The 27,676-nt window shown below is 38.3% G+C and overlaps 1 protein-coding gene across 1 annotated transcript in view; it reads left to right on the top strand.

Moving 5' to 3' along the window:
- The window catches only part of LOC124776923 (vesicle transport through interaction with t-SNAREs homolog 1A), a 42,829-nt gene extending 15,459 nt beyond the window's left edge, over positions 1 to 27,370 (top strand). Inside the window, exons 3-5 of the mRNA XM_047252137.1 lie at positions 4,631 to 4,772; positions 26,777 to 26,988; positions 27,071 to 27,370. Coding sequence (XP_047108093.1) covers positions 4,631 to 4,772; positions 26,777 to 26,988; positions 27,071 to 27,232 — 516 coding nt within the window. The 3' untranslated portion in view covers positions 27,233 to 27,370. The remainder of the gene's footprint in view (positions 1 to 4,630; positions 4,773 to 26,776; positions 26,989 to 27,070) is intronic.
- The last annotated feature ends 306 nt before the right edge of the window (positions 27,371 to 27,676 follow it).

The following is a 27,676-nucleotide window of genomic DNA, read 5'->3' as shown; positions in this document are numbered from 1 at the left end:
CAACTTGAAATTAGCGGAGGTTGAGGCTTGTTGGGTAACAGGAAGAGAGGATATATTGAAGGGCAAGTCCCCATCTCCGGAGTTCTGATAGGTTGGTGTTAGTGGGAAGTATCCAGATAACTCGGACGGCGTAACACTGTGCCAAGATGTGCTGGCCGTGCACCAAGGCACGTAGTTATGCTAATAAAAGATAAAGATCATACAAACTGTGTGGAACATAACACCACCTTTTTTTTAACATTTTGTGTCCCAAAACACCTATTTTGGCTCAGTAATGTTTCATTCTGTCCATGCTATGATTAAAATGCATATTTAGTTTTGTGTAATTAAACTGTCCACCATTTTAAAAATAAGGGAGAGCAGTATGTTAAAATCTTACAGGCACACTGTTACTGTACATATGTTATTCCCAAGATCAGCTACAGGAAAGTCATGAAAGCAGCTTCGTACATCTTTAGTTATTTATTGAAGGAGTGTTGAGTCAGGCCTATTTTATAGCTGGCTGCAATTTCAATTATACAGCAGTTAGGAGTATATTTCCTTGCACTTAAAGTTTCTCTTTCAATTCTCTTTTGTGAAAGACAGAGTAATCATTTCATTTTGTGAAAGTGGTGGGTGTCATTTCAGATTACGCCACAGTTAAAGCTAATGTCACTTGTAACATAGGAAAGGCAGCAAGTGAAAGAGTCAGAATTGTGACACCAGTGAAGCTGCACTTTCACAGATTAGGGAAATTACTCGCCATTGTGGATATACCATCTACAGGTGGGCAGACAGTATGGGAGAGACATTTTTCCACTCAGGAAAGCAGTTTTGTAATACTCTAATTCTTCTGCTCTGCTGTAGCTATAGAGAATAATAAAAGCCAGCTGTCCTGTCAAGTGAATGGTCACGTTAAAATTATGGTTAAGAGTGAAGTTGGGCACTCAGTAGCAAAGTGTGTCATTGAACGCAATGTGCTAGGGTTCAATATATGCTTCACAACTTGTGCCATCCATACCGTAATATCATCTGAAGACCACTGCTTTCTTGGAGAGAAATGAGTTTGCTGTGAACGCTTCAGCAATTAACCAAACCGAGCGAGGTGGCGCAGTGGCTAGCACACTGGAATCACATTTGGGAGGACGATGGTATAATCCCACATCCGGCCATCCTGATTTAGGTTTTCTGTGATTTCCCTAAATCGCTCCAGGCAAATGTTGGGATGGTTCCTTGGGAAAGGCACGGCCGACTTCCTTTCCTGTCCTTCCCTAATCTGATTAGACCGATAACCTCGCTGTCTGGTCTCCTCCCCCAAACAACCCAACCCAATTAACCAATTCTATTTCAATATTGTCTCTATCTTTATTGGACATCCAATTATTTGTTTCTGTGCACATTTTTGTCGGAAGACTTTGGAGTTTCACCATACCTTAACTTAAATAGAGGTACAGTAATGTGGATTCCTCAGATACTTCTGCCAACTGAGTGCTCGCTTTTTGTTTATAGTCTAAATTGAATCTATCTGGCGTGGCTAGCACAAATCAAGGAATTTACAGCCACAGTTAACGACAGAGCCAACTGAACCTCTGGTTTTACATCCTTCATTTCTCTGCTGGCCAGAGGTACCTTAAACAGCTGTCGAAACAAAGTGGTACAAATTGACAGCACTCCTGACACCCATGTGTGAGGCCTGTCACAGCTTCAGCTTATCTACAAACTAACCAAAAATTGTCTCAGGTGAAGGTGTGATAGATGAAATTGATTCTGACATGAGCAACTACATAATATTGACAGAATTTTTTCTTTTACTCACTCCCAAATGAGCTTCTTTTGTCTTGTGTATAATTCCTCGTGAAACACACAGAAGAGCATTTTGAATTTCTTATGCTCTCTTGGTACTATTTCCCTAAGTGGGACCATTGAGCACCTAAAATTCAGATTGAGGGGCTGTTGCTTCATTGGCTTAGTCAGGACATGCTACTTGTCTCTTTATCAGTAGGACTAATGCCTCAAATCTACACATTTTAGGAAGTGTGAGTTGGTTGTTCGTAAGTTTCTCACTGCTTTATGAGTGAAGCTAGCGGTTTGTGCTGCTGCTTTCAGAGCCCAGAAAGACTGAGGAATAGCGTCAGAGAACAGGAAATAGACAGTTTTTGATCTGATATGATCAAAAATACTTTCAATTGCTCTGTCAAGTCCTCTTCGACCTCTTGGATGATTGCTGTGGACAAAAAGTGAATGCAAATTTTCTCATCTTTCTTGGTGCTATTTCTCATAAGAGGAGCAGTCGTATATGTAACATTCAAACTTTCTACTACTAGCAATCATTTCTTCCCTTCTAAGGATCCTTGAACCTGATTTACGTATGGGAATGTTGGTTTATATATTTGGTATAGGAAAAGATCTCATAACAAATAAAAATATGTAGAATTTATCACCTTGTCATTTGTTCTGTGGTTTAGAACATATTTGTTTATGATTCAAAGTCATAGCAACCAGCCAAAATCTACTGACAAAGCTGAGGTTAGTTTCCAGTAGGGACTATATAAATAAGTAAGTTAATAGTTTGATCACAGTGACTCTTCACAACTTTGCTGTGAAAAGTGTCAAGGTGTCTAAAAATTAATGCTATAGGGAAACGAATTACATGCAGAGGAACAAAAGGAATTTAAAAATTTTATTGGTAGTGTTTATTTTCAATACCAATTTAGCAAACTTCATTATCAGAAGTCAGATGTGCACATCACAAACTGTCAAACAGGGTCTTAACTCCTGACGCAGGTGAGAAAATTCATCCTTGTGGAAAGGCAAACAAAACTCTGCTTTAGGTGTCCCTGAAATAATGAGACTGTCTCTGACAGTAATTGTACCTGGATGTTTAGTAGGACTTCATTATTTGATTAGCCTAAGAGGTGTCATAAGAAGTGGCAGTGTCTACAAAGTATTTTTTTGGCTTCCCAATATTAACTTTTGGACTGTTAGAAGTTTATTCCAGTAAAGGGCAGTTTCCTTACAGCTGTATTGTATTATTTTGGTATTTATTTCATGTATGAACAACCAATTTCAAGAAAATATTGTTTTGTCTTTGGATACCAGTTAGGCACGCTTCATGAATCCAATGCCATAAATACTGTAAATGTCATTCCATTGAGGATGGCAAGTATGATGAGTCTGTGACACAGCCTGATAATTCGTGTCAAAATACCATATATTCTCTGCATCAAAATGATATTTTTGTTTTGATGCAGAGGGTAACGAGTGTCTGACACAAATTATCAAACTTTGTTGCAGAAATATTATAGACACCTCCCTTGATGTATTTATGTATTTATTTATTTATTTGTCACTCAGTAGACCATACAGTAAAACAGTATTGTACATGTCAGACACATTCCAGAAATATATATCAGAAGAACTCAACAGTAAATGAGTGCTTAGTATTCCTGTAATTTAACATATTCACTTACATTGTAGTAACCCTTCTTGACAAGAAATTATTTTAACTATGTTTTATAACATGTTCTATTCTTCAGCCTCTTTTGGCAGTGCATTATAAAGAATGATTCCAAAGTGGATCATATGTTTTTGTATATTACTTTTTCTGTATGGCGGGACACAGAGTTACAAGTATTAAACCTGTGGTAATTGCAAGTGATTTGCTGGCCACCAAGTCTAGCTTATTCCATAAGCCACAAGGGAATGGAAGTAACTAAAAGAAGCCATTCTAGCACCATGAGCAACATTCATTCGTAAAATGTTTGTGCATCATACCTATCTAACTCATTTCAGCCCAATAACAGTTGCAGAGCTTGCTTTTGATTCATGTTTTAAATTCAACTCAATTTGTTTTCTTCACATTGCGGATCAACCTGTTCACATTGAAGTATGAATGCGAGGGCTAGAGAACTTTACCAGGTATTGTGTACAGAGATTCCTTATCATCACTCACTGTTACACTGTCATCTTATTTTATGATTAGAATGAGCTGATGTGACATTGACAGCCTGTGATCATATTTTTCAAATATGATATTAATCAATCACTTATTTACTATCCCTTTTATCCTCACTACTTCCAACTTAGCTAAGAGAATTGCATGACTGATTGTGCCGAAAGGTTTTGATAGATCTAAATCAACTACTACAACACTGCTGTTGTTATCCGTGTTTAACTGTTTCATCTGTGTAAACCATTATCACTGTATCTTTACTTCTACCTATTGTAAATAGAGTTACTGTACTTAATTTGATTAATGAAGCATGCATAACAGCTGTGTTAAGATGTACCCATGAGTCTGTAACATTATGTGTTCATATTTTGCAATGAATCGTGTAGCACCTTTTAATGGAACATAATAATTTTCGTAATAACTCAGTATTAACTGTGTGTATTTCTTTGTACAGCGTGGGTGCAAAGTTACAAATTCTATCTGCCTTCCGCATGTCTCTCCCTATCCCCTCTCCTGACTCCAGATCCCAAAATACACACACAACTAATAAATTGACAGCATTTTCACATATAAACGTGTTGCTATTGTGTTTGGCACACACACACACACACACACACACACACACACACACACACACACACACACACACACGTGAGAGAAAGAAAGAGACTGGCTTTTAAACACATGCTTTAATTGCAGCTTGAGCAGATGGAGCTGGAATCACGGGAGGCTGAACCTGCCGTTAGACCCAGGCTGAGAACACAGCTTGACAGTTACAGAGCAGAACTCAAAAGATTGACCCAAGAGTTTACAAAAGTTCGCAACACACAATTTGAGGATGGTAAGTGGTGTTCATTGCTATCATTCATCAAATTTTATTCGTAACGCTCCCTACCCAATCCCACTCTCACCAGAAGGGTCATGTGGGAAATATAACATTGAATTTGTCAAATTATTGTTCAGTAGCTCTTTCCTTCATAGTAATCGTTCTCTCTGTACTTATCTAGTATAATTTTGTACAACAACTTAATGTAGATGTCTTAAATTACATAAAGTTCAAGACTTTTGCTACAATCCATTGTAGTTTATGAAAGGATATGGAAAGAGTATATAAGTTCAAAGAAATACAAAATGCACTAAAGTCTGGAGCCATTGGCTGTGTAGACCCAGCAGCTGATGTGCACACTTTCATTCCCTTCATATCACACAGAGAATGATGACAAGACAACTGCTGAAACGTGTAAGTATGCCATTGCTTCTGATCTAGTCTTTTACCTACAAAATGTATTTGGAGCAATCATTTTTTTCATTAGCAAAGAACAGAAAAAATTTCAGTATGAAAAAGGTTGAAAATTTGTAAAAGGATCTGCATGTGGACTGGCTCACTTTTTGTCATTCTGCACCTAAAAATCAGTGTGTTTGCAACACTGTAAGTCGAACCAGAAACTGCTAACTCACGACAGCTGCTGATTTCCCTTTGGGTTGTGAATTTTCTGATCAAGAAACTTCAGTCGCACGGGAGTAGGATTTTTGTTTTCATAGATTTGGAGGACTCTAAATCATCTGAAAAGTCAGACTGGAGTTTATAATCCAAGAAATCAAACCTATCGTCCGATTCATCCCCAACACCGCTGATCAGTTGCCCAGTTTCCTCACCAGTATAAATTTGTGTACACAATTTCTTTTCTGTTGTAACATGTCTCTTCTTGAATAACCTTCACAGTGTTGATGGTACAGGATTATCATGATTTCACAAAAAAGAGAGGGTGGAGCAGTTCCAATGGTATGACTGTTTGTAAAAGAAAAATACATGATCCACTTCCTGGGAAAGGAACCAGTACAAAAACCAGAAGAGATTGCCAATGACAGAAGCCATTGTTACCTAAGTTGAGTAAACAGTAATAAAGCTTCCAGTGGAATTGTGTAGAAGTCTGTCCAAATAATTCTTTGAAAGCACAAGATCATACTTTGAAAAGTGTGCCTATAATAATCTCAAGATGAACACACAGACTGCAACTAGAGACAACAATAACTTCCGATAAGTAAACCCAAACAAAGTGTGGTGCAACAAGAAGTGACTGTCAGTGCTTTGCATATTGTTAAGGGACAGCCACAAACACAGATTCTTAATGACATGGCAGGCATGTGCGACACAGCTAGTAGCATACTGCTGTCACAGGATTGTAACCTGCTGAACACATCAAACAAACATTGAAAGCTCTCTGTATTTGTTAGACTTAAATGTGTAACATGATGATAATCTTGTTGTAGTACTCCTTTTCCACTAGGCCAAATGCTTTAGATTCACAATCAGTTTGCATTTTCTCCAGATATTGTACTTTTGAGACAGCACTTCCAGTCAATATCTCCAGGAGGTGAAGTTTATAGTATTAATACACACACACATACAGGACGAGTTTGTTAAATGGAGACAAATTACAGGAAATGATCTCTGAGAGGATAAGGAGCAAATAGTCATAGGGACATATGACTGGAAATTTGTTCTGTGGGAGGGACACTCCACTTGATTTGGAGATAAAAGATTTTTTGACAGTGTAGGTTACAATGATTGAAAGCACATATGAGAATACATCAGGGAAGTGGGAATGTTCTGTCTACTCATGTTTTAGCTCCACACTCACGAGGGCAGTGAGCTGGAATACCATCATGTCGTAGCCATGTTATCCTTCATACCACCAAAGGCACGTGTTCCAGCAGGGGAGGCAGGGCCTTATGGAAGAAGTACAGAAATGTCTCACCAGTGAAACATTGTGGAAGGACGACTGGCTCCTCAAGGCAGTCACCAGTAATGACTGCCCCACACATCCGAGGCTGAACCTTTGCTGATGGTTTGCTGCCACCATACCATGGATGTTCTCCATATCCCACTGGGAAGGGGGGGGGGGGTTTGGCAGAACATTCTATTGCCTCCTCTGACCAGGCTGGGCTGCAGCTGTATGGGCTTAGTGTTCCAGCCCAGTCTTCATCCTCCCTGCCGTTTTACTCATCCCCCCCCCCCCCCCCCCCCCCGCTTCCTCTTGTGGTCTTCCATGTGTCTGTGTCTGTGCTTCTCCTGTTCTGTCCGTGTAGCTAGTCTTCTCAAGGCAGTCTTGGAGTAGAGTACCTCTAGTAAGTGGCAGGGGCTGGGGAATGTATGTCCTCTCATTCCACTCTGCTTTCAGGGGCTTCCGGCTGCTACCTAGATGGTCCACCTTTCTTTTCTTCTTTGGCTCCCTTTCTTCTTTTAGTCCCTTACCTCATATTCACTGACATTGGTTGGTAGACCTTGGGGTTTTCTTCCCCTGGGTCTTGCGTAGTAGGTGATCTCTGATCTGGAATCATATAGATCTTGCTTTCTGTCTGAGGACAGAGAGACTGATGACCTAGTAGTTTGGCCCCTTTAAGCATCCTATCAATCCAAAGGTGAGTGGACCGAGCGAGGTGGCGCAGTGGTTAGACACTGGACTCGCATTTTGGAGGATGACAGTTCAATCCCTCGTCTGGTCATCCTGATTTACGTTTTACGTGATTTCCCGAAATCACTCCAGGAAAATGCCGGGATGGTTCCTTTCAAAGGGCATGGCCGACTTCCTTCCCCATCCTTCCCTAATCCAATGAGACCAATGACCTCGCTGTCTGGTCTCCTTCCCCAAACAACCCAACCCCACAGGCGAGTGGTGTAAAGGCTGATGCTACTGGCCCTTGTAAAGGTGGCCTCATCTGTGAATAGGATGGGTGATAGACAAACGAGCACTATGATAGATTGTTCAAGGAGCCAGCAATGAAACTGTTGCCGTAGAGGCCAGTCTGTAGGTAATACGGTCTGCATGAATTGTGAGTGATACAGTTAGTGGTAGTTACTGTGGAGAACGTTCTGATGGTCATCTGGCTTTCCCCACGCTGACAGACAAACTGCTTGGTGCTGATACTGCAAACGCTGTCAAAGATCTTTTCTCTCCACCTTCAAGTGACCATAAGTTCCTGACTGTTTTTCAGGAATCGTTTCTTCCTGACTGTTTTTCGGGAATCGTTTCCTGCAGTTTGCACTCCCATTTAGCAAAATCACATTTTATAAGTAAAGATGTATGTCTTGTGGGCAGTACTCTAAAATGTTGCTTCCTGAAGGTGAGTACTAGCCAGCAGTTCAGTCTTGTAAGTTTATAGTTTTCTCTGGTAACCTTTCCTTTCAGTAAAAAAGTATTATCTTGAGATTGTTTCCACAAAAAGATTAATTTCATCTTGCCGTGTGTTGTTTCATATATGTTGTTGTTGTTGTGGTTGTGGTCTTCAGTCCTGAGACTGGTTTGATGCAGCTCTCCATGCTACTCTATCCTGTGCAAGCTTCATCTCCCAGTACTTACTGCAACCTACATCCTTCTGAATCTGCTTAGTGTATTCATCTCTTGGTCTCCCTCTTACAATTTTTACCCTCCACGCTGCCCTCCAATGCTAAATTTGTGATCCCTTGATGCCTCAGAACATGTCCTACCAACCGGTCCCTTCTTCTTGTCAAGTTGTGCCACAAACTCCTTTTCTCCCTAATTCTATTCAATACCTCCTCATTGGTTACGTGATCTACCCATCTAATCTTCAGCATTCTTCTGTAGCACCACATTTCGAAAGCTTCCATTCTCTTCTTGTCCAAACTATTTATCGTCCATGTTTCACTTCCATACATGGCTACACTCCATACAAATACTTTCAGAAACGACTTCCTGACACAGGGTGTATACGACCCGGGAGATCCGGGAAAAACCCGGGAATTTTTCCATCCGGGAAAAACCCGGGAATTTTTTAGAATTCCGGGAGTTTTTCATTGTTTTAGTTTTCAGTTAAATTTTTGTGATTTTGACTGGTAAGAACCAATACTCTAACAAAGGAATTATTGTATCCCACTACTGCAGAATGATACTGCAGCAACAAAACATGAACGGGAGAAAAAAAACTAAAATAAAACTTAAGTTGCAAAGGAAATGCGCCATATACAACAACAAAACAGTGCCCGTACAAGCGTCTGCCAACAGTAAAGTGTGTCAAAGGCTTTAGAAACACTATGCAGTGCTTTATAACAACAAATTGCCACCGATGAGCGTGACGTGACAACTGTTTAAATTAGATTCGTTTGAGCAGTTGTGGGCGGGCTCTTGCACATGCGCAGTTGAGTCGCGTATGAGTAGTACCTTCTCCCGTTTCTGGTTCGGAAATATCATAGATCCGGGGCTGATGCACAGAACAGTCAGAGTTGTGGTGGGGAGGTGGGTCGTGACCTGTGTTTACGTTTAGTGATTTTGTTGTTTCCTCTTCGTTTATTGCTCTCATGTTAAATGATAACAAATCTGATTTTTGTGTTCGGGAGCTATCAGATGATTTAAAATACGTTCACATAATTATGGCAGGATAAAATATGTTAATAATTTCAGATTTCATTTCCACCTTTGACAGTCAAGCATTAATCGCCTTACAGAACAATGAAGTTATTTTTGCTGGTTTGCTAAAGAGATTTGGCTTTTATTAATCCTTTCTACTGAGGTAGTAAATTTATTTGAAACGAAGTGTTTAATTTCACACTATTGGCTAGTTTCAACTGTTCGCTTCATTTCAAGTGCACGTATGGCGCCGGCCGAAGTGGACGTGCGGTTCTGGGCACTGCAGTCTGGAACCGCGAGACCGCTACGGTCGCAGGTTCGAATCCTGCCTCGGGCATGGATGTGTGTGATTTCCTTCGGTTAGTTAGGTTTAACTAGTTCTAAGTTCTAGGGGACTAATGACCTCAGAAGTTGAGTCCCATAGTGCTCAGAGCCATTTTTTGCACGTATGGCATTATGCTATAATGAAGAACCAAACTTGAGTACTGGTACTCCAAGAAAATTTACATACGGATGTGCATTTTAAGCTGAATTATGCACTTTAGTATGGTTCGCGAAATCCCGACGCTCTTGGAGTATCCTTTGATGTCTTGTTTCTTTTATGACATATGTAAGATCTTTTAATGTTTTACACGTACGAACATATGGGCTTCCTGCATCATCGTGGCTGCGCAAGTGCAGTGATGCCAGTTATCTGGCGCTTTCTTGCAACTGCTGAAACGAACCTATTTCTAACAGGTGGGGGGAAAATATTGCGAATGGTGGTTTGAAAAGCATTACATTCAAAGCAGATTTCCTTTTACGCAAGATGAATTATGTGCGAGGATGTACAATGAATTTCTTAAAACACAAAGCATTTGACTCTCATTTAAAAATCAACTCTTTGAGGACGACCATGTAGAAGTATTTCGATCCCAGAAGATGAGACATTTGCGTCATTATTAAAAGTTTTACTGGCACATTTGTGTGTGTATCTTAAAGTGCAACAAGCGCAAAAAAGATCAACATTATATGTGGAAACTTAGCTTCTCTTCCAACTTATTAATCTTAGAGACCAATATTATATGTGAATGCTATGTATATATATTTAAGCCATTAACTTTTCTTATTTGTATATTCGCGCTACTTAAGAGTGATCTTGCTATTGGCTGACTACATCACGCGTCCTATTGCTGTCATCAGCTGGCGAGATCACGTGAATGAGCTATGATGCTTACAAAAGGGCATCGCAGTCTCAGTTTCAATGCTTCGGAAAGTGACATGCGTTATTTGGTGGAATTCAAATTTATACCTTCGTAATACGAAAATATGCAGCGTACATGTTGCTGCACATCAAAGGTCTTTCAGAATGTGTTTTTCCTCCTACGTTTCGTTTTCTAAAGTGCCGGGAAATTATACGTCGGTATATAAAACCATAAACATTCAAAGGATTGATGACTTTTACAGTGCCGAAGAAGAGTATACTGTCACTTAACATGGAAAAAGTGTGTTTTCATCCGGGAGAAAGTGTATTTTTAACCGGGAAATCCGGGAATTTTTTTTCCTTGTCCACGTATACACCCTGTCAGACACTCAAATCTGTACTCGATGTTAACAAATTTCTCTTCTTCAGAAACGCTTTCCTTGCCATTGCCAGTCTACATTTTATATCCTCTCTACTTCAACCATCATCAGTTATTTTGCTCCTGAGATAGCAAAACTCCTTTACTACTTTAAGTGTCTCATTTCCTAATCTAATTCCCACAGCATCACCTGACTTAATTTGACTACATTCCATTATCCTCGTTTTGCTTTTGTTGATGTTCATCTTATATCCTCCTTTCAAGACACTGTCTATTCCGTTCAACTGCTCTTCCAAGTCATCGGCGAACCTCAAAGTTTTTATTTCTTCTCCATGGATTTTAATACCTACTCCGAACTTTTCTTTTGTTTCTTTTACTGCTTGCTCAATATACAGATCGAATAACATCGGGGAGAGGCTACAACCCTGTCTCACTCCCTACCCAACCACTGCTTCCCTTTCATACCCCTCGACTCTTATAACTGCCTTCTGGTTTCTGTACAAATTGTAAATAGCCTTTCGCTCCCTGTATTTTACCCCTGCCACCTTTAGAATTTGAAAGAGAGCATTCCAGCCAACATTGTCAAAAGCTTTCTCTAAGTCTACAAATGCTAGAAACGTAGGTTTGCCTTTCCTTAATCTATTTTCTAAGATAAGTCGTAGGGTCAGTATTGCGTCACGTGTTCCAACATTTCTACGGAATCCAAACTGATCTTCCCCGAGGTCAACTTCTACCAGTTTTTCCATTAGTCTGTAAAGAATTCATGTTAGTATTTTGCAGCTGTGACTTATTAAACTGATAGATCGGTAATTTTCACATCTGTCAACACCTGCTTTCTTTGGGATTGAAATTATTATATTCTTCTTGAAGTCTGAGGGTATTTCGCCTGTCTCATACATCTTGCTCACCAGATGGTAGAGTTTTGTCAGGACTGGCTCTCCCGAGGCCGTCAGTAGTTCCAATGGAATGTTGTCTACTCCCGGGGACTTGTTTCGACTTGGGTCTTTCAGTGCTCTGTCAAACTCTTCATGCAGTATCATATCTCCAATTTCATCTTCATCGACATCCTCTTCCATTTCCATAATATTGTCCTCAAGTACATCACCCTTTTATAGACCCTTTATATACTCCTTCCACCTTTCTGCTTTCCCTTCTTTGCTTAGAACTGGGTTGCCATCTGAGCTCTTGATATTCATACTAGTGACTCTCTTTTCTCCGAAGGTCTCTTTAATTTTCCTGTAGGCAGTATCTATCTTACCCCTAGTGAGATAAGCCTCTACATCCTTACATTTGTCCTCTAGCCATCCCCGCTTAGCCATTTTGCACTACCTGTCGATCTCATTTTTGAGACGTTTGTATTCCTTTTTGCCTGCTTCATTTACTGCGTTTTTACATTTTTCCTTTCATCAATTAAATTCAATATTTCTTCTGTTACCCAAGGATTTCTACTAGCCCTCGTCTTTTTACCTACTTGATCCTCTGCTGCCTTCACTACTTCATTCCTCAGAGGTACCCATTCTTCTTCTATTGTATTTCTTTCTCCCATTCCTGTCAGTTGTTCCCTTATGCTCTCCCTGAAACTCTGTACATCCTCTGGTTTAGTCAGTTTATCCAGGTCCCACCTCCTTAAATTCCCACCTTTTTGCAGTTTCATATATACCAGAAGGAAATTTCCTTATCTGCCGACAGAAGAATCCACAATCTGTTGAGTCTTATGTTATTTGGATGGATAACCAGGTTCATCCCTGTAGATATCATCAGTTCTTAAGAGGAAACTAAATATAAAGTTGCTTCAGAATTTTTGAAACATGAACATATTCATACAAACTGAAAGACAAGTAGTCTTATTCCCTTATAAGACAGCAAAACAGAGGACATGAAAGTTGTTAACTGAATTGTCTAACAAGTGATGTCATGCATAAATAATGATACTTTGTGATTTGATGGATTAAAAAGAATAAAAAAATGTATACTCACGAAGTGGTGGCATGAGTAACACGCACGTGTGCACCTCCCCCCCCCCCCCCCTCGTACACACACACACACACACACACACACACACACACACACACACACACAAAGGCTTAACTCATGCAACAGTTTGGAGCCAATGGCTGCTTCTTGTGACAGAAGAATTGAAGGGGAAGGAAGTGGGTTGAAGGAAAAGGGCTGGAGAGGTTCAGGAAAGAGGTTACGTTACAGTTCAGAAGTCACCCAGAACCCCAGGTCAGGGGAGACTTACCTGATGGGATGAGAAGGAAAGACTTCTCATTCCATCCAGTAAGTCTCCCCTGACCCAGGGTTCTGGGTGACTTTTCTGAGCTGCAGCTCCTCCGCTTACGACTACTTGAAGTGCGGCTGTTGCTGTATCGGCAGCAACAACAAGCAGCCAGATGCCACCCGTAAAAATTTTTCTGGTGTGCCCAAGCTGCCACATCCGTGCATGCACAGAGCAATCTGAGCTGTTGTGGGGAGGGGGGTAGTCTCCACTCGACCCATGTTTAGGTTTAGTGATTTTGCTGTCTCTCTACGTTTACAGCTCTCATGTCAAATGAAAACAAAATGGATTTCTGTTGCTGGGAGCTAGCAGTGAATTAAAATACTTTCACATAATTATGGAAGGCTAAAATATGTTATTAGTTTCAGTTTTCTGATTTTATTTTATTTCCAGGTTTTTGGCAGTCGCACATTAATTGCCTGCAGAACAATAAAGTTATTTTTGTCAATTTGCCAAAGAAATTTGGCTTTCATTAATATTTTCCACAGAGGCAGTCAATTTACTTGAAATGATGATTTTCATCCGACACTATTGGCTAGTGTCAACTGTTTGTTGAATTAAAAGTGCTCATTTTTATCTTCTGGCACACATGGCATTATGCCGTAATAAGGAACTAAATGTTAGATATTACAATACTGGTGATCCAAGATAATTTGCAGCCCAATAACCTCACTGAAAAGCTTAATATCATGTTGGGGCCTTTTTCTTTGTGAATCTGGACAAACGAATGTGCACATTAAGCCAAATCACGCATTTAATTATGGGTTATGAAATACTGATGCTCTTGGAGTATACCATGATACCCTGTTTTGTTTATGATATAATGTAAGATCTCTTAATGTTGTATAGGTACGAACATGTGGGTTTCCTATGTCATTGTAGCTGCACATGGTACTCTGTCAAGTGCTGGAACAAATTCTAATAGGTCACGGGAAAATACAGCGAATATTGGTTGAAAAGCATTACTTTCAAAGTAAATTTCATTTTACGCAAGATGAATTATGTTATATGTGTGAATGTGCTTTGAATTTCGTAAATCACAGAACATTTGATTCTCATTTAAAGCTTAACACTTTTGAGGGCCAGTCACTTAGAAGAATTAAAGTGTAAAATGCAAAAAAGATCAATATTATATTTCAAAGCTTATCTTTTCTTGTAGCTACACTACGTATATTAAATAAAACCATCAACTTTTCCTATTTGTGTGTTAGCATTCCTGAACAGTGAAGTTGGTGTTGGCTTAGATTAGATTAGATTAGATTAGATTAATACTAGTTCCATGGATCATGAATACGATATTTCGTAATGATGTGGAACGAGTCGAATTTTCCAATACATGACATAATTAGGTTAATTTAACAACATACTTAAGTTAATATAACAACTTTATTTTTTGTGTTTTTTTTTGTTTTTCTTTATTTTTTCTTTATTTTTTATTTTATTTTTTATTTTTTTTAAATATTTTTGTTTTTTTTTCCTTAATTTATATCTAAAAATTCCTCTATGGAGTAGAAGGAGTTGTCATTCAGAAATTCTTTTAATTTCTTCTTAAATACTTTTTGGTTATCTGTCAGACTTTTGATACTATTTGGTAAGTGACCAAAGACTTTAGTGCCAGTATAATTCACCCCTTTCTGTGCCAAAGTTAGATTTAATCTTGAATAGTGAAGATCGTCCTTTCTCCTAGTATTGTAGTTATGCACACTGCTATTACTTTTGAATTGGGTTTGGTTGTTAATAACAAATTTCATAAGAGAGTATATATACTGAGAAGCTACTGTGAATATCCCTAGATCCTTAAATAAATGTCTGCAGGATGATCTTGGGTGGACTCCAGCTATTATTCTGATTACACGCTTTTGTGCAATAAATACTTTATTCTTCAGTGATGAATTACCCCAAAATATGATGCCATATGAAAGCAATGAGTGAAAATAGGCGTAGTAAGCTAATTTACTAAGATGTTTATCACCAAAATTTGCAATGACCCTTATTGCATAAGTAGCTGAACTCAAACGTTTCAGCAGATCATCAATGTGTTTCTTCCAATTTAATCTCTCATCAATGGACATACCTAAAACTTTGGAATATTCTACCTTAGCTATATGCTTCTGATTAAGGTCTATATTTATTAATGGCGTCATACCATTCACTGTACGGAACTGTATGTACTGTGTCTTATCAAAATTCAGTGAGAGTCCGTTTACAAGGAACCATTTAGTAATTTTCTGAAAGACAGTATTGACAATTTCATCAGTTAATTCTTGTTTCTCAGGTGTGATTACTATACTTGTATCATCCGCGAAGAGAACTAACTTTGCCTCTTCATGAATATAGAACGGCAAGTCATTAATATATAATAAGAACACCAAAGGACCCAAGACTGACCCTTGTGGAACCCCATTCTTGATAGTTCCCCAGTTTGAAGAATGTGCTGATCTTTGCATGTTACGAGAACTACTTACTTCAACTTTCTGCACTGTTCCAGTTAGGTACGAATTAAACCATTTGTGCACTGTCCCACTCATGCCGCAATACTTGAGCTTGTCTAGCAGAATTTCATGATTTACACAATCAAAAGCCTTTGAGAGATCACAAAAAATCCCAATGGGTGGTGTTCGGTTATTCAGATCATTCAAAATTTGACTGGTGAAAGCATATATGGCATTTTCTGTTGAAAAACCTTTCTGGAAACCAAACTGACATTTTGTTAGTACTTCATTTTTACAGATATGTGAAGCTACTCTTGAATACATTACTTTCTCAAAAATTTTGGATAAAGCTGTTAGAAGGGAGATTGGACGGTAATTGTTGACATCAGATCTATCCCCCTTTTTATGCAAAGGTATAACAATAGCATATTTCAGTCTATCAGGGAAAATGCCCTGTTCCAGAGAGCTATTACACAGGTGGCTGAGAATCTTACTTATCTGTTGAGAACAAGCTTTTAGTATTTTGCTGGAAATGCCATCAATTCCATGTGAGTTTTTGCTTTTAAGCAAGTTTATTATTTTCCTAATTTCAGAGCGAGAAGTGGGTGAGATTTCAATTGTATCAAATTGCATAGGTATGGCCTCTTCCATTAACAGCCTAGCATCTTCTAATGAACACCTGGATCCTACTATATCCACAACATTTAGAAAATGATTATTAAAAATATTTTCAACTTCTGACTTTTTGTTCGTAAAGTTTTCATTCAATTTGATGGTAATACTGTCTTCCTCTGCTCTTGGTTGACCTGTTTCTCATTTAATAATATTCCAAATTGTTTTAATTTTATTATCAGAGTTGCTGATTTCAGACATGATACACATACTCCTGGATTTTTTAATAACTTTTCTTAATATAACACAGTAGTTTTTATAATTTTTGATGGTTTCTGGGTCACTACTCTTTCTTGCTGTCAGATACATTTCCCTTTTCCGGTTACAAGATATTTTTATACCCTTAGTAAGCCATGGTTTGTTACAAGGTTTCTTACGAGTATATTTAACTATTTTCTTGGGGAAGCAGTTTTCAAATGCATTTACAAAAATGTCATGAAATAAATTATATTTTAAATTGGCATCAGGTTCACGGTATACCTCATCCCAGTCTAACTGCTGTAGGCTTTCCCTGAAATTTGCAATTGTTAAATTGTTGACTGAACGTACTACTTTGGAGGACTGTTTAGTATTGCTGAATGGAGCTATGTCATATATTGTAACTAGCTGTGCACCATGATCAGAAAGACCATTCTCAACAGGCTGAGCATTTATCTGGTTAAACTTATCTTGGTCTATAAAGAAGTTATCTATCAGTGAGCTGCTATCCTTTACCACCCGAGTAGGAAAATCAATAACGGGTGTCAAATTGAAAGAACCGAGTAATACTTCAAGGTCATTTTTCCTATTACCCTCTTTCAGAGAATCTACATTGAAGTCCCCACAAATAATAATTTGCTTCCCCCTGTCTGACAGATAGCACAATAAGGAGTCCAAATTTTTCAGAAATAGATGAAAATTTCCTGATGGGGACCTATATACAGTTACAATTATAAATGTGCCTTTATTTAATTTAAGCTCACAGGCACATGCTTCTATATGTTTCTCTACACAAAACTTTTTTGTTTCTATACTTTTTGCACAATGATAACTTTTGACATATATGGCAACTCCTCCTTTCTCCATATTTTCTCTCATTACATGTGCAGAGAGCTTATAGCCACTTACATTTACCTTATCCATATCAGTAACAATGTGATGCTCAGACAGGCATAGTATATCTATTTCATTCTCAGCTTCTAAATCTTCCAAACAAACCAGAAGCTCATCTACTTTATCCTTTAAACTCCCAATATTTTGATGAAATATACTTACATTATTTTTAATTATACTTTTATGAGAACCTTTCCTTATTCTAACATTTGCAGTACTCTCCTGTCTGAGTTTCTCACTGTGCTTAGGCCTAGTTCCTATACCAGTGGTCACATGGTGTTCAGAGAGGCAGATTATGTCAATTGGGTTGGGTGACTTTAGTTCATCAATGCAATTACCTAGGACTGAGATACAACTTGGTGGAGATAAAATTTCTGGTGATTGGTGAAAATTTATAATTGATAGCTGTGATTGGTGATCCAATGTGCTAGAATTGTGCTGTTGAATTTCTTTCCTAAACTGAAGATTTATTTCAATCTTGACCTCTCGTAGAACTTGACATCTTTCTGTCTTACCTATCCTAAAAAAGGTGCTGCTCCAACACCTGTAACCACTGGTATTTTACCATTCATGGCAGTGCCTCCCCCCCTTAAATTTCCTGCTATTACCCCAGCCAATTTCCCCTTCCCTTTCCTGTTGAGATGTAGGCCGTGCCTGGTATAGTCCCACCTACTGAGGTAATCAACAGGAACCACACCAATATGAGCCCCCGCACCCGACACAAGCAGCCGTTCCAACTCCAAATTAACTCTCCCAACAGAAGAGTTCAAATGAGGCCGGTCATGGCGTCTCAGGACAGATACAAATTCAACATTGGTGTGTTTCGATGCCGACGCAATCTTTACCAGGTCACACTCTATACTGTACCCAGGATCTCTGTCGATGCTGTTCCCTGGCCCTCCCACAATAACCACGGTGTCTTCCCTGGTAAATCCTTTACAGAGTGAACCTAAATCCTCTGTCACCTGATCCAGACTAGCACTTGGTTTCAAAAAATTTGTGACCTGGTATTCTGGTCCTAATTCCTCCTGCAGAAGTTGGCCTACACCTCTGGCATGAGAACAGCCTAACAACAAAACTTTCTTCCTTTTCGATGAATTTCCTACATTCTTTTTCAATTTCCTATTGAAAGTTAGTTGTGTCCTGTCTACACCTACCTCTGCTTGAGGCTCATCAGTTTCTAACTGAAGCAACAGGTCAAACTTATTTTTGACATTCACCACAAAACTGTCAGACTTAGTTCTAGGCCTGTTCCTTCTGCTACCTGTTGCCACTTCCCACCTCTCTTTGCCCTTCTCCCTCCTTAACCTGTCAAGATCACTACATCACGTGTCCTCAGCTCTGAATATCTGCTGTCATCAGCTGGAGAGATCTTGTGACATGAGCTATGATTGGCTTATTAAAGCACAAAGCAATCTCCATTTCAATGCTTCAGAAACTAATGTGCTGTGTTTGGTGGAATTCGAATATATATTCTTTTGTAGTATGAAAATATTTTGCTGCTCATCAAAGACCTCTCCAGAACACGTAATCCCCACCCCCACAGTTCCGAAGGAAAATATATGTCACTTAACACGGAAATAGTAGTGTATTTTCACGTGGAAAAAATGTATTTTTAACTGGGAAAAATCCGGGAATTTCTTTTCCTTGCCCACATACAGAGGAGTCCAAAAAATGTATCCACTGTTTAAAAGTCCATAACTTGCAAACTAATGGACGGAGTTGTCTCATTTTTGGTGAAAGTGTAACTTAAAGTCCAACTCAAAGATATCGCTGTAGGTGTTCGAAATGGTCACCATTAACATCCACACACAAATGGTGCTGCTGAACTGCAGCACGAACTATTGACTGTAACATGTTCAATTGGATATTTGCACATGAATGTACGATGGATTCTCGAAGTTCATCCAATGTGCGGGGCTTTTGTTGATAAATGACATCCTTTAGTGTTCCCCACAGGTAAAAGTCCAGAGGAGTTAGGTCTGGGGAATGTGGTGGATACTCCACAGCACCTCTGTGGCCTATCCATCTTCCTGGTAGATTTTCATTGAAATACGCCCTAACACGATTTTGATAGTGGGCTGGGGCACCATCTTGTTGAAAGTAAACTCTTCCATCTCCATACAAGTCTCAGATGGCAGGTAAAATGGATGTCTGAAGCTTCTGAAGGTACACCTTACTGGTAACTGTGCCATCAAAGAAGAATGGCCCAATCAAGTGCCGGTAAGACAACCCACACCACACATTTACTCCTGGAAAATTCACGGCTTTGTCTACACGGACGTTCGGATTTTCGGCGGCCCAGTGGATGCAATTGTGGCGATTTACTGTACCATTGGGTTTGAACTGTGCCTCATCAACCACACAATCATCTCTGCAAACTCTTGATTGTTGCGCACCATGTTAGTAAACCACTCACAGTACTCCATTCTACGATCTGGGTAATCCTCGATTATTGCGTGTAGCAGTCGTGGGATGTAGCACTTCCACTTTGCTGTCTTCAAAATTCGCCAAACACTTGAGCGACTCACTCCAGTTTCACGGTCACACTGTCTCACAGACTTCTGTGGTGAGTGAGTGAACTGTTGTAGCAGACGACGGGAGTTAGCTGGACTTGTTACTGTTACAGGTCATCCAGATCGTTATTTGTGTACATCTTTAACGCACCCTTCGGCTTCAAATTTGTCTCAAATGCGACGAATCGTTAAACGTGTCTGTGGCTCTGTTTGATACTCATTTCACCATTGCTGTTGAACCTCATTAATGTATTTGTACTTAAAATACCACTTCAAAACTGACTTCCTTTCATTGAATGTAAGCCTTGCGCCAGCCAGGTTTAATCGAGTAACTAGGTGCAACTAAGTACGAAGCACTGACTATCGGGCGACTGTCATCTGACAAAACAAAACAACGCAATACTACGCTTGTGTGGCGATTGCCGGAACTACAAACTATTACACTACCAAAGATGACACAACTCTGTCAGTTAGTTTGCCAGTTATGGACTTTTAAACAGTGGATACATCTTTTTGGACCCCTCTGTATATATCCTGCTCTAGCTCCTGTTCCTTATCTGAGTTTCATTTTTTCCTTAACATCATTTCCACCACTCGCATTATCTTGTGTGTGTGTGTGTGTGTGAAATATACTATTTTAAATATAGCTTTTGATGCAGTGTCAAATTCTAAGCCCCCCTGTAATTAACAGTGTGAGTTGGAGTCCAGGTTGAAGGAAATCAGGGACATACCATACCCAATAAGACCATACTATATGGAACCATGAAATGGCAAGTGGAGGTACCACTTTTCCTGCGTGTGTCGACCATTGGAATTCTCGCAGTATCCCGTAGTTGGCAGAAATTGAAACACCTCAGACCCACACCTGAATGGGTTAAGAAGCTTACTGCACCATGCTGGTGCCCCCAGCACTGTCAATCAGTGAATAAATAAAACCTGAAGTACTTGACAGCCATACAAAAGTACTTTTAAAGAAGAAAACAATGAGTGAGGAAGAGATGTGTGCTGAAATGTTGCAAAACTTAGATGCAAGGAAGGCATGGTAATGAAATGATGCTGGCAAAGACAAAAACCTCCAGAAAAATAGTATATTTTATTCATTGCTAACCAATCTTCATCATAAAACAATATTGTAGGGGAAGAAAATATGATTGATTGTTAATAACTTCCTATTTTTAATGTTCTATTTTTGTGGGAAATGTAGTGTGTAACCAGATACATCATTATTAGTCATCTGTTAATTTATAAAGAAATTGCAATTTCAATTAGACGAAGAGTTGAGCATTTTGTATGCAAATTGGCTAATATTTCTCTTATCAAAGATGTCATCACCAGTAGAGTACTCACCAACTCAACAAATTATCCATTTGATGTTGATAATAATTTTCCTTGTGGATGTATGTTGTGTGGCATTTTATAGTTTGGATTAATATGGCTCAGTCATATCTATGATGAAGTATTACTTGGTTCTTTCAATTTGACACCCGTTATTGATTTTCCTACTCGGGTGGTAAAGGATAGCAGCTCACTGATAGATAACTTCTTTATAGACCAAGATAAGTTTAACCAGATAAATGCTCAGCCTGTCGAGAATGGTCTTTCTGATCATGGTGCACAGCTAGTTACAATATATGACATAGCTCCATTCAGCAATACTAAACAGTCCTCCAAAGTAGTACGTTCAGTCAACGATTTAACAATTGCGAATTTCAGGGAAAGCTACAGCAGTTAGACTGGGATGAGGTGTACCGTGAACCTGATGCCAATTTAAAATATAATTTATTTCATGACATTTTTGTAAATGCATTTGAAAACTGCTTCCCCAAGAAAATAGTTAAATATACTCGTAAGAAACCTTGTAACAAACCATGGCTTACTAAGGGTATAAAAATATCTTGTAACCGGAAAAGGGAAATGTATCTGACAGCAAGAAAGAGTAGTGACCCAGAAACCATCAAAAATTATAAAAACTACTGTGTTATATTAAGAAAAGTTATTAAAAAATCCAGGAGTATGTGTATCATGTCTGAAATCAGCAACTCTGATAATAAAATTAAAACAATTTGGAATATTATTAAATGAGAAACAGGTCAACCAAGAGCAGAGGAAGACAGTATTACCATCAAATTGAATGAAAACTTTACGAACAAAAAGTCAGAAGTTGAAAATATTTTTAATAATCATTTTCTAAATGTTGTGGATATAGTAGGATCCAGGTGTTCATTAGAAGATGCTAGGCTGTTAATGGAAGAGGCCATACCTATGCAATTTGATACAATTGAAATCTCACCCACTTCTCCCTCTGAAATTAGGAAAATAATAAACTTGCTTAAAAGCAAAAACTCACATGGAGTTGATGGCATTTCCAGCAAAATACTAAAAGCTTGTTCTCAACAGATAAGTAAGATTCTCAGCCACCTGTGTAATAGCTCTCTGGAACAGGGCATTTTCCCTGATAGACTGAAATATGCTATTGTTATACCTTTGCATAAAAAGGGGGATAGATCTGATGTCAACAATTACCGTCCAATCTCCCTTCTAACAGCTTTATCCAAAATTTTTGAGAAAGTGATGTATTCAAGAGTAGCTTCACATATCTGTAAAAATGAAGTACTAACAAAATGTCAGTTTGGTTTCCAGAAAGGTTTTTCAACAGAAAATGCCATATATGCTTTCACCAGTCAAATTTTGAATGATATGAATAACCGAACACCACCCATTGGGATTTTTTGTGATCTCTCAAAGGCTTTTGATTGTGTAAATCATGAAATTCTGCTAGACAAGCTCAAGTATTGTGGCATGAGTGGGACAGTGCAGAAATGGTTTAATTCGTACCTAACTGGAAGAGTGCAGAAAGTTGAAATAAGTAGTTCTCATAACATGCAAAGATCAGCACATTCCTCAAACTGGGGAACTATCAAGAATGGGGTTCCACGAGGGTCAGTCTTGGGTCCTTTGTTGTTCTTATTATATATTAATGACTTGCCATTCTATATTCATGAAGAGGCAAAGTTAGTTCTCTTTGCTGATGATACAAGTATAGTAATCACACCTGACAAACAAGAATTAACTGATGAAATTGTCAATACTGTCTTTCAGAAAATTACTAAATGGTTCCTTGTAAACGGACTCTCACTGAATTTTGATAAGACACAGTACATACAGTTCCGTACAGTGAATGGTATGACGCCATTAATAAATATAGACCTTAATCAGAAGCATATAGCTAAGGTAGAATATTCCAAATTTTTAGGTGTGTCCATTGATGAGAGATTAAATTGGAAGAAACACATTGATGATCTGCTGAAACGTTTGAGTTCGGCTACTTATGCAATAAGGGTCATTGCAAATTTTGGTGATAAACATCTTAGTAAATTAGCTTACTACGCCTATTTTCACTCATTGCTTTCATATGGCATCATATTTTGGGGTAATTCATCACTGAGGAATAAAATATTTATTGCACAAAAGCGTGTAATCAGAATAATAGCTGGAGTCCACCCAAGATCATCCTGCAGACATTTATTTAAGGATCTAGGGATATTCACAGTAGCTTCTCAGTATATATACTCTCTTATGAAATTTGTTATTAACAACCAAACCCAATTCAAAAGTAATAGCAGTGTGCATAACTACAATACTAGGAGAAAGGATGATCTTCACTATTCAAGATTAAATCTAACTTTGGCACAGAAAGGGGTGAATTATACTGGCACTAAAGTCTTTGGTCACTTACCCAACAGTATCAAAAGTCTGACAGATAACCAACAAGTATTTAAGAAGAAATTAAAAGAATTTCTGAATGACAACTCCTTCTACTCCATAGAGGAATTTTTAGATATAAATTAAGAAAAAAAATATTAAAAAATAAAAAAATAAAAATAAAAAATAAAGAAAAACAAAAAAACACAAAAAAATAAAGTTGTTATATTAACTTAAGTATGTTGTTAAATTAACCTAATTATGTCATGTCTTGGAAAATTCGACTCGTTCCACATCATTACGAAATATCGTATTCATGATCCATGGAACTTGTATTAATCTAATCTAATCTAATCTCAATGACAAATGGCATTGCAGAAGAGTTTAAATCCTGCTGACACTGCAGAGTGCAACAGCAAAGACATGTTATGATATACTTTGAATACCACAGAGAGAATGTACAGAAGCATGACAAATGGAAATATGTGCTAAAGAAACTGAACTTCAATTTGAGGCAAAAATGTTATCGAACAAGAACTGCCACAAATCTGGAGATAATTTAGTTAGAATTCTGTGATTGTGAATAGTACACCACGTACGAAAAGATGGCTGGTGTCAGACTTGTATATTTGTTAGATGGCCTTCAGAAGGAAAGCATCAAAGATAATTTCATAGGCAATATTATCATTGTTTCAAATGATTTTATACTAGATTTTCAATATACCTTAACAGTTCTAGAGAACAGGGCAATTACAAAACCAATAAATTGACAGTAACCGTTAAGTGATATTTATTGTACCTATTCTTAAACAAACTCTACTCCCTGCATCAATTTTGCAGCTCATGGTAGAAGAGCTGTTGAGCATACACAGTCTGTGATGGCATGTTTGCCAATTTTGAGACGAGGGGAATAGTGACATGCTTTATACTTTTACTGAGGTTAAAATTTACATGCAGTGGTCTGAACTTACCACCTAATTGAAATTGCTTTATAAATTGACAGTTGAAGAATAATGGATCATTTGGTTACAACCTGTATTATCATTCTCACAAAAATGCTTTATAGATAACTGCATCATCTGCAAAAAGCCAGAGTAAGGTTACTATTTTCTGCCAGGTCATTAATACGCAACATGAACAGCAAGGACCCCTATATGCTTCTGGGGTGGGACACACCTGTATTTACTTCAGCACCTGCTGATTACTCTCCAACCAAGAAATCCTCAATCCGGGCACATGTTTCATTTTATGACCCATGAGATAATTTGGTGTGTTTACATAGAAATGCCCTATTTTGAGTTTGATCCCAGTCCAGAATTAAATGAAATAAATTTCCTTCTCAGAAATAAGTTTTATGACTTATTAAGTTAAAAGAAATAGATCAAATCAAAAGACTTCCATGTGAACCCGAAAGTTTGGAGGTATTGAAGGTTCTGCACTGCAGGGACGAACACCCTGTCCTTCATGTAGCCCCAGAGGAAAAAAAAACCAGTGGTGCGATGTCATGAGAATGGAGGTCAGTTCACAGCCCATCTCATCCTGTCTAATGTCCTGGGAATTTTAGATTCAGAGTTGTCCACAAGTCTAACAAAGAACGAAGTGGAGCACCATTTTGTTGAAACCAAGGATTTGGTTGCAGGTCTCCAACCTGGAGAAAAGCAAACATCTCCTGGTATGCCGTTCCTGTGACAATCTCCTCAGAAAAAAGAACGGTCCAGTGATATTGTTGCACATATGGTGCCACAAAACATTCACTTTTGGGCTATCTTGCACCTTTTGCCTCATCCTGTGTGGATTGAGATGTGGAATGTGGCCTCATCGCAAAACATATTATAAAGTAAGATTCTAATGATTCAGTTACACATTGAGCTTGCAAATTCATATTGCCATTTCTTGTCATCAGGCTTTATGGCCTGCAGAATCTGCATCTTCTATTAATATAGATACAGCTGCAGTTTGAGGACCTTATGAATGACATCTGAAGTTCCTGTGTAGTCTGAAAAATTCATTTGCATGGAGTTCATTGGAATACTTGGTGAACATCCTGAAACTTAGTCTGCAGAGACTTGCTGACCCCTGCATGCTACCAGTGTCCAGGAAACTGCCAAGCTATGCTTTCATTCTCATCCATCTATATTCTTGTAAACAGAATGAAACTGCCTTTGCACAATAACTGTATATCAAAGATCTGGATGTGCCTTTCTCCTGAACTGATGCCATTTTCACATGGATGGACAAAAGTGAATCAGTAAAATAATTAGAAGCGTTTTTTGGTCCTTCTGCATCCAACAGATAAGTCAGATGTGAAACAAAGATAGATTCACTATTTTTAATTTGCCTCAAAAAATAGGCCATTTTGGCGTACTTTCATCAATAAATGTGGATGCAGTACTGAGTCAGATGTGTGTCTGTAGTCAAGAAATACTGTTTCTACCTGATTGTATTGATTCGTGTCTTCTGGGCTGTCATGTATGAAAGCACAAATTCAGTTGTACATGGTGAATGTTTGTGCAACCCATGTTTGTTGGTATTTTGTTCAAAAATCTCGTTACAATTGAGCTCAGAATTATGTTCTACAATTCTACAATCGTTGTATCTCATTGCTCCTGTATAGTATTATTGCGGGTCACATTTGCTGTCCCTTCTGGTAGACAGGTGTGACAGTTTTCTGTTCAGGGAATCTATGGTCGTATCAATGAGCAGTTAATCACTGTGCTTGAAAAGATAGCTGAGAAATGGAATGTAGGACAAAAGGTAAGAAAAAATGATAGTATTGCCAGTTGGAGACCATCTGTAACTAGATAAGATAGGTTTCTTCCCCCATCTGTTACGAATCTATCATTTTTACTGCACTATCTTAGTGAATAGTGCTTGGTGTAGCTGATTATTTATTTGCAAATGATCACACACACACACACACACACACACACACACACACACACACACACAGTGGGTCTAAATTCATGAAAAGATTATGACTGTGAATAACTTTATATGTATTTATGAAAGTAGAATGTAGATGATGTTTCATTATTCTGTTAATGTAAAGACAAATAATAGTAGATAAATGAAAATTTAAACAATGATACATTTGAAAAAGGTGTTGATAAGTTTCCAAATGTTGTACTTCACTACTGTTCCTTAACTATCATAAATTTTGTATAGATTTTCATATTCTCTTCACATACATAGCTGCTACTTATCTGTTGCCCACTTTGTTTTAAGGTCTTTACTCTCAAGATGATATTTACAGTAACAGTGTCAATGTTACTGAGGAACAAAAGCGATCACTATTGGATAACTCAGAGAGACTGGAGAGAACGGGAAAGCAATTGACAACAGGCTATCGCATGATTTTGGAGACCGAAGAAATTGGTTCACAGGTTTTACAGGATCTGAATTCTCAGCGGGAAACTATACAGCGATCACGAAATAGGGTAACGATAGCGTTATGCTCTTTATTTGTGAAATGTGACGTAGTACTTTATTTTGCCTCACTATATTCTCCTTATTTTTCAGCTACGAGAAACGAATGCAGAACTTGGCCTTAGTTCAAGACTGATAAGTGGAATGTTGAGACGTTCATGGATACATCGATTTATATTGTATGGTGTTGCTGTGGTCTTTGTTGTGACAATTGTTGTCGTCATCAGTTTAGTGGTAATGAAACATACTAATTAAAATTGTATTTAATGATGGAACTTCTGAGTTTCTGAGAGCCATGTATCTAATTAATATGGTGCCAATGTAGTATTCATTGTATGGTTGTGCCATGGCAACTGTATGTTTTAAGGTTGTAAACATTCCTGATTTTACATATTACTGTGAACTTATTTCAAGTGCAAATTAATGTATGAAAGTCTGGCAAGAAAATAGTTGACTGTTTTGAAGCAAAATCTTCAGCGAATATTTAATGGTATTTGGTAAAATTTGTGAAGAAACATCTATCAGAAATTTTGTCGTTTCTTAATTTTGCATCTTTGAGGCTTCACTTTGGCAACCAAGAGAGGCTAGTTTGGTACAGCTACAAGAGTCCATTTACATCACCTACTGAACTTTGGCTTGTTCTGTTTTTATTTACTCAGCTAACACCACGAAGGTCTGACATCATCACTGCATGAAATA

This window comes from Schistocerca piceifrons, chromosome 2 (assembly GCF_021461385.2).
Source record: "Schistocerca piceifrons isolate TAMUIC-IGC-003096 chromosome 2, iqSchPice1.1, whole genome shotgun sequence".
Lineage (NCBI taxonomy): Eukaryota > Metazoa > Arthropoda > Insecta > Orthoptera > Acrididae > Schistocerca > Schistocerca piceifrons.
This window is presented reverse-complemented; position numbering and strand designations above follow the sequence as displayed.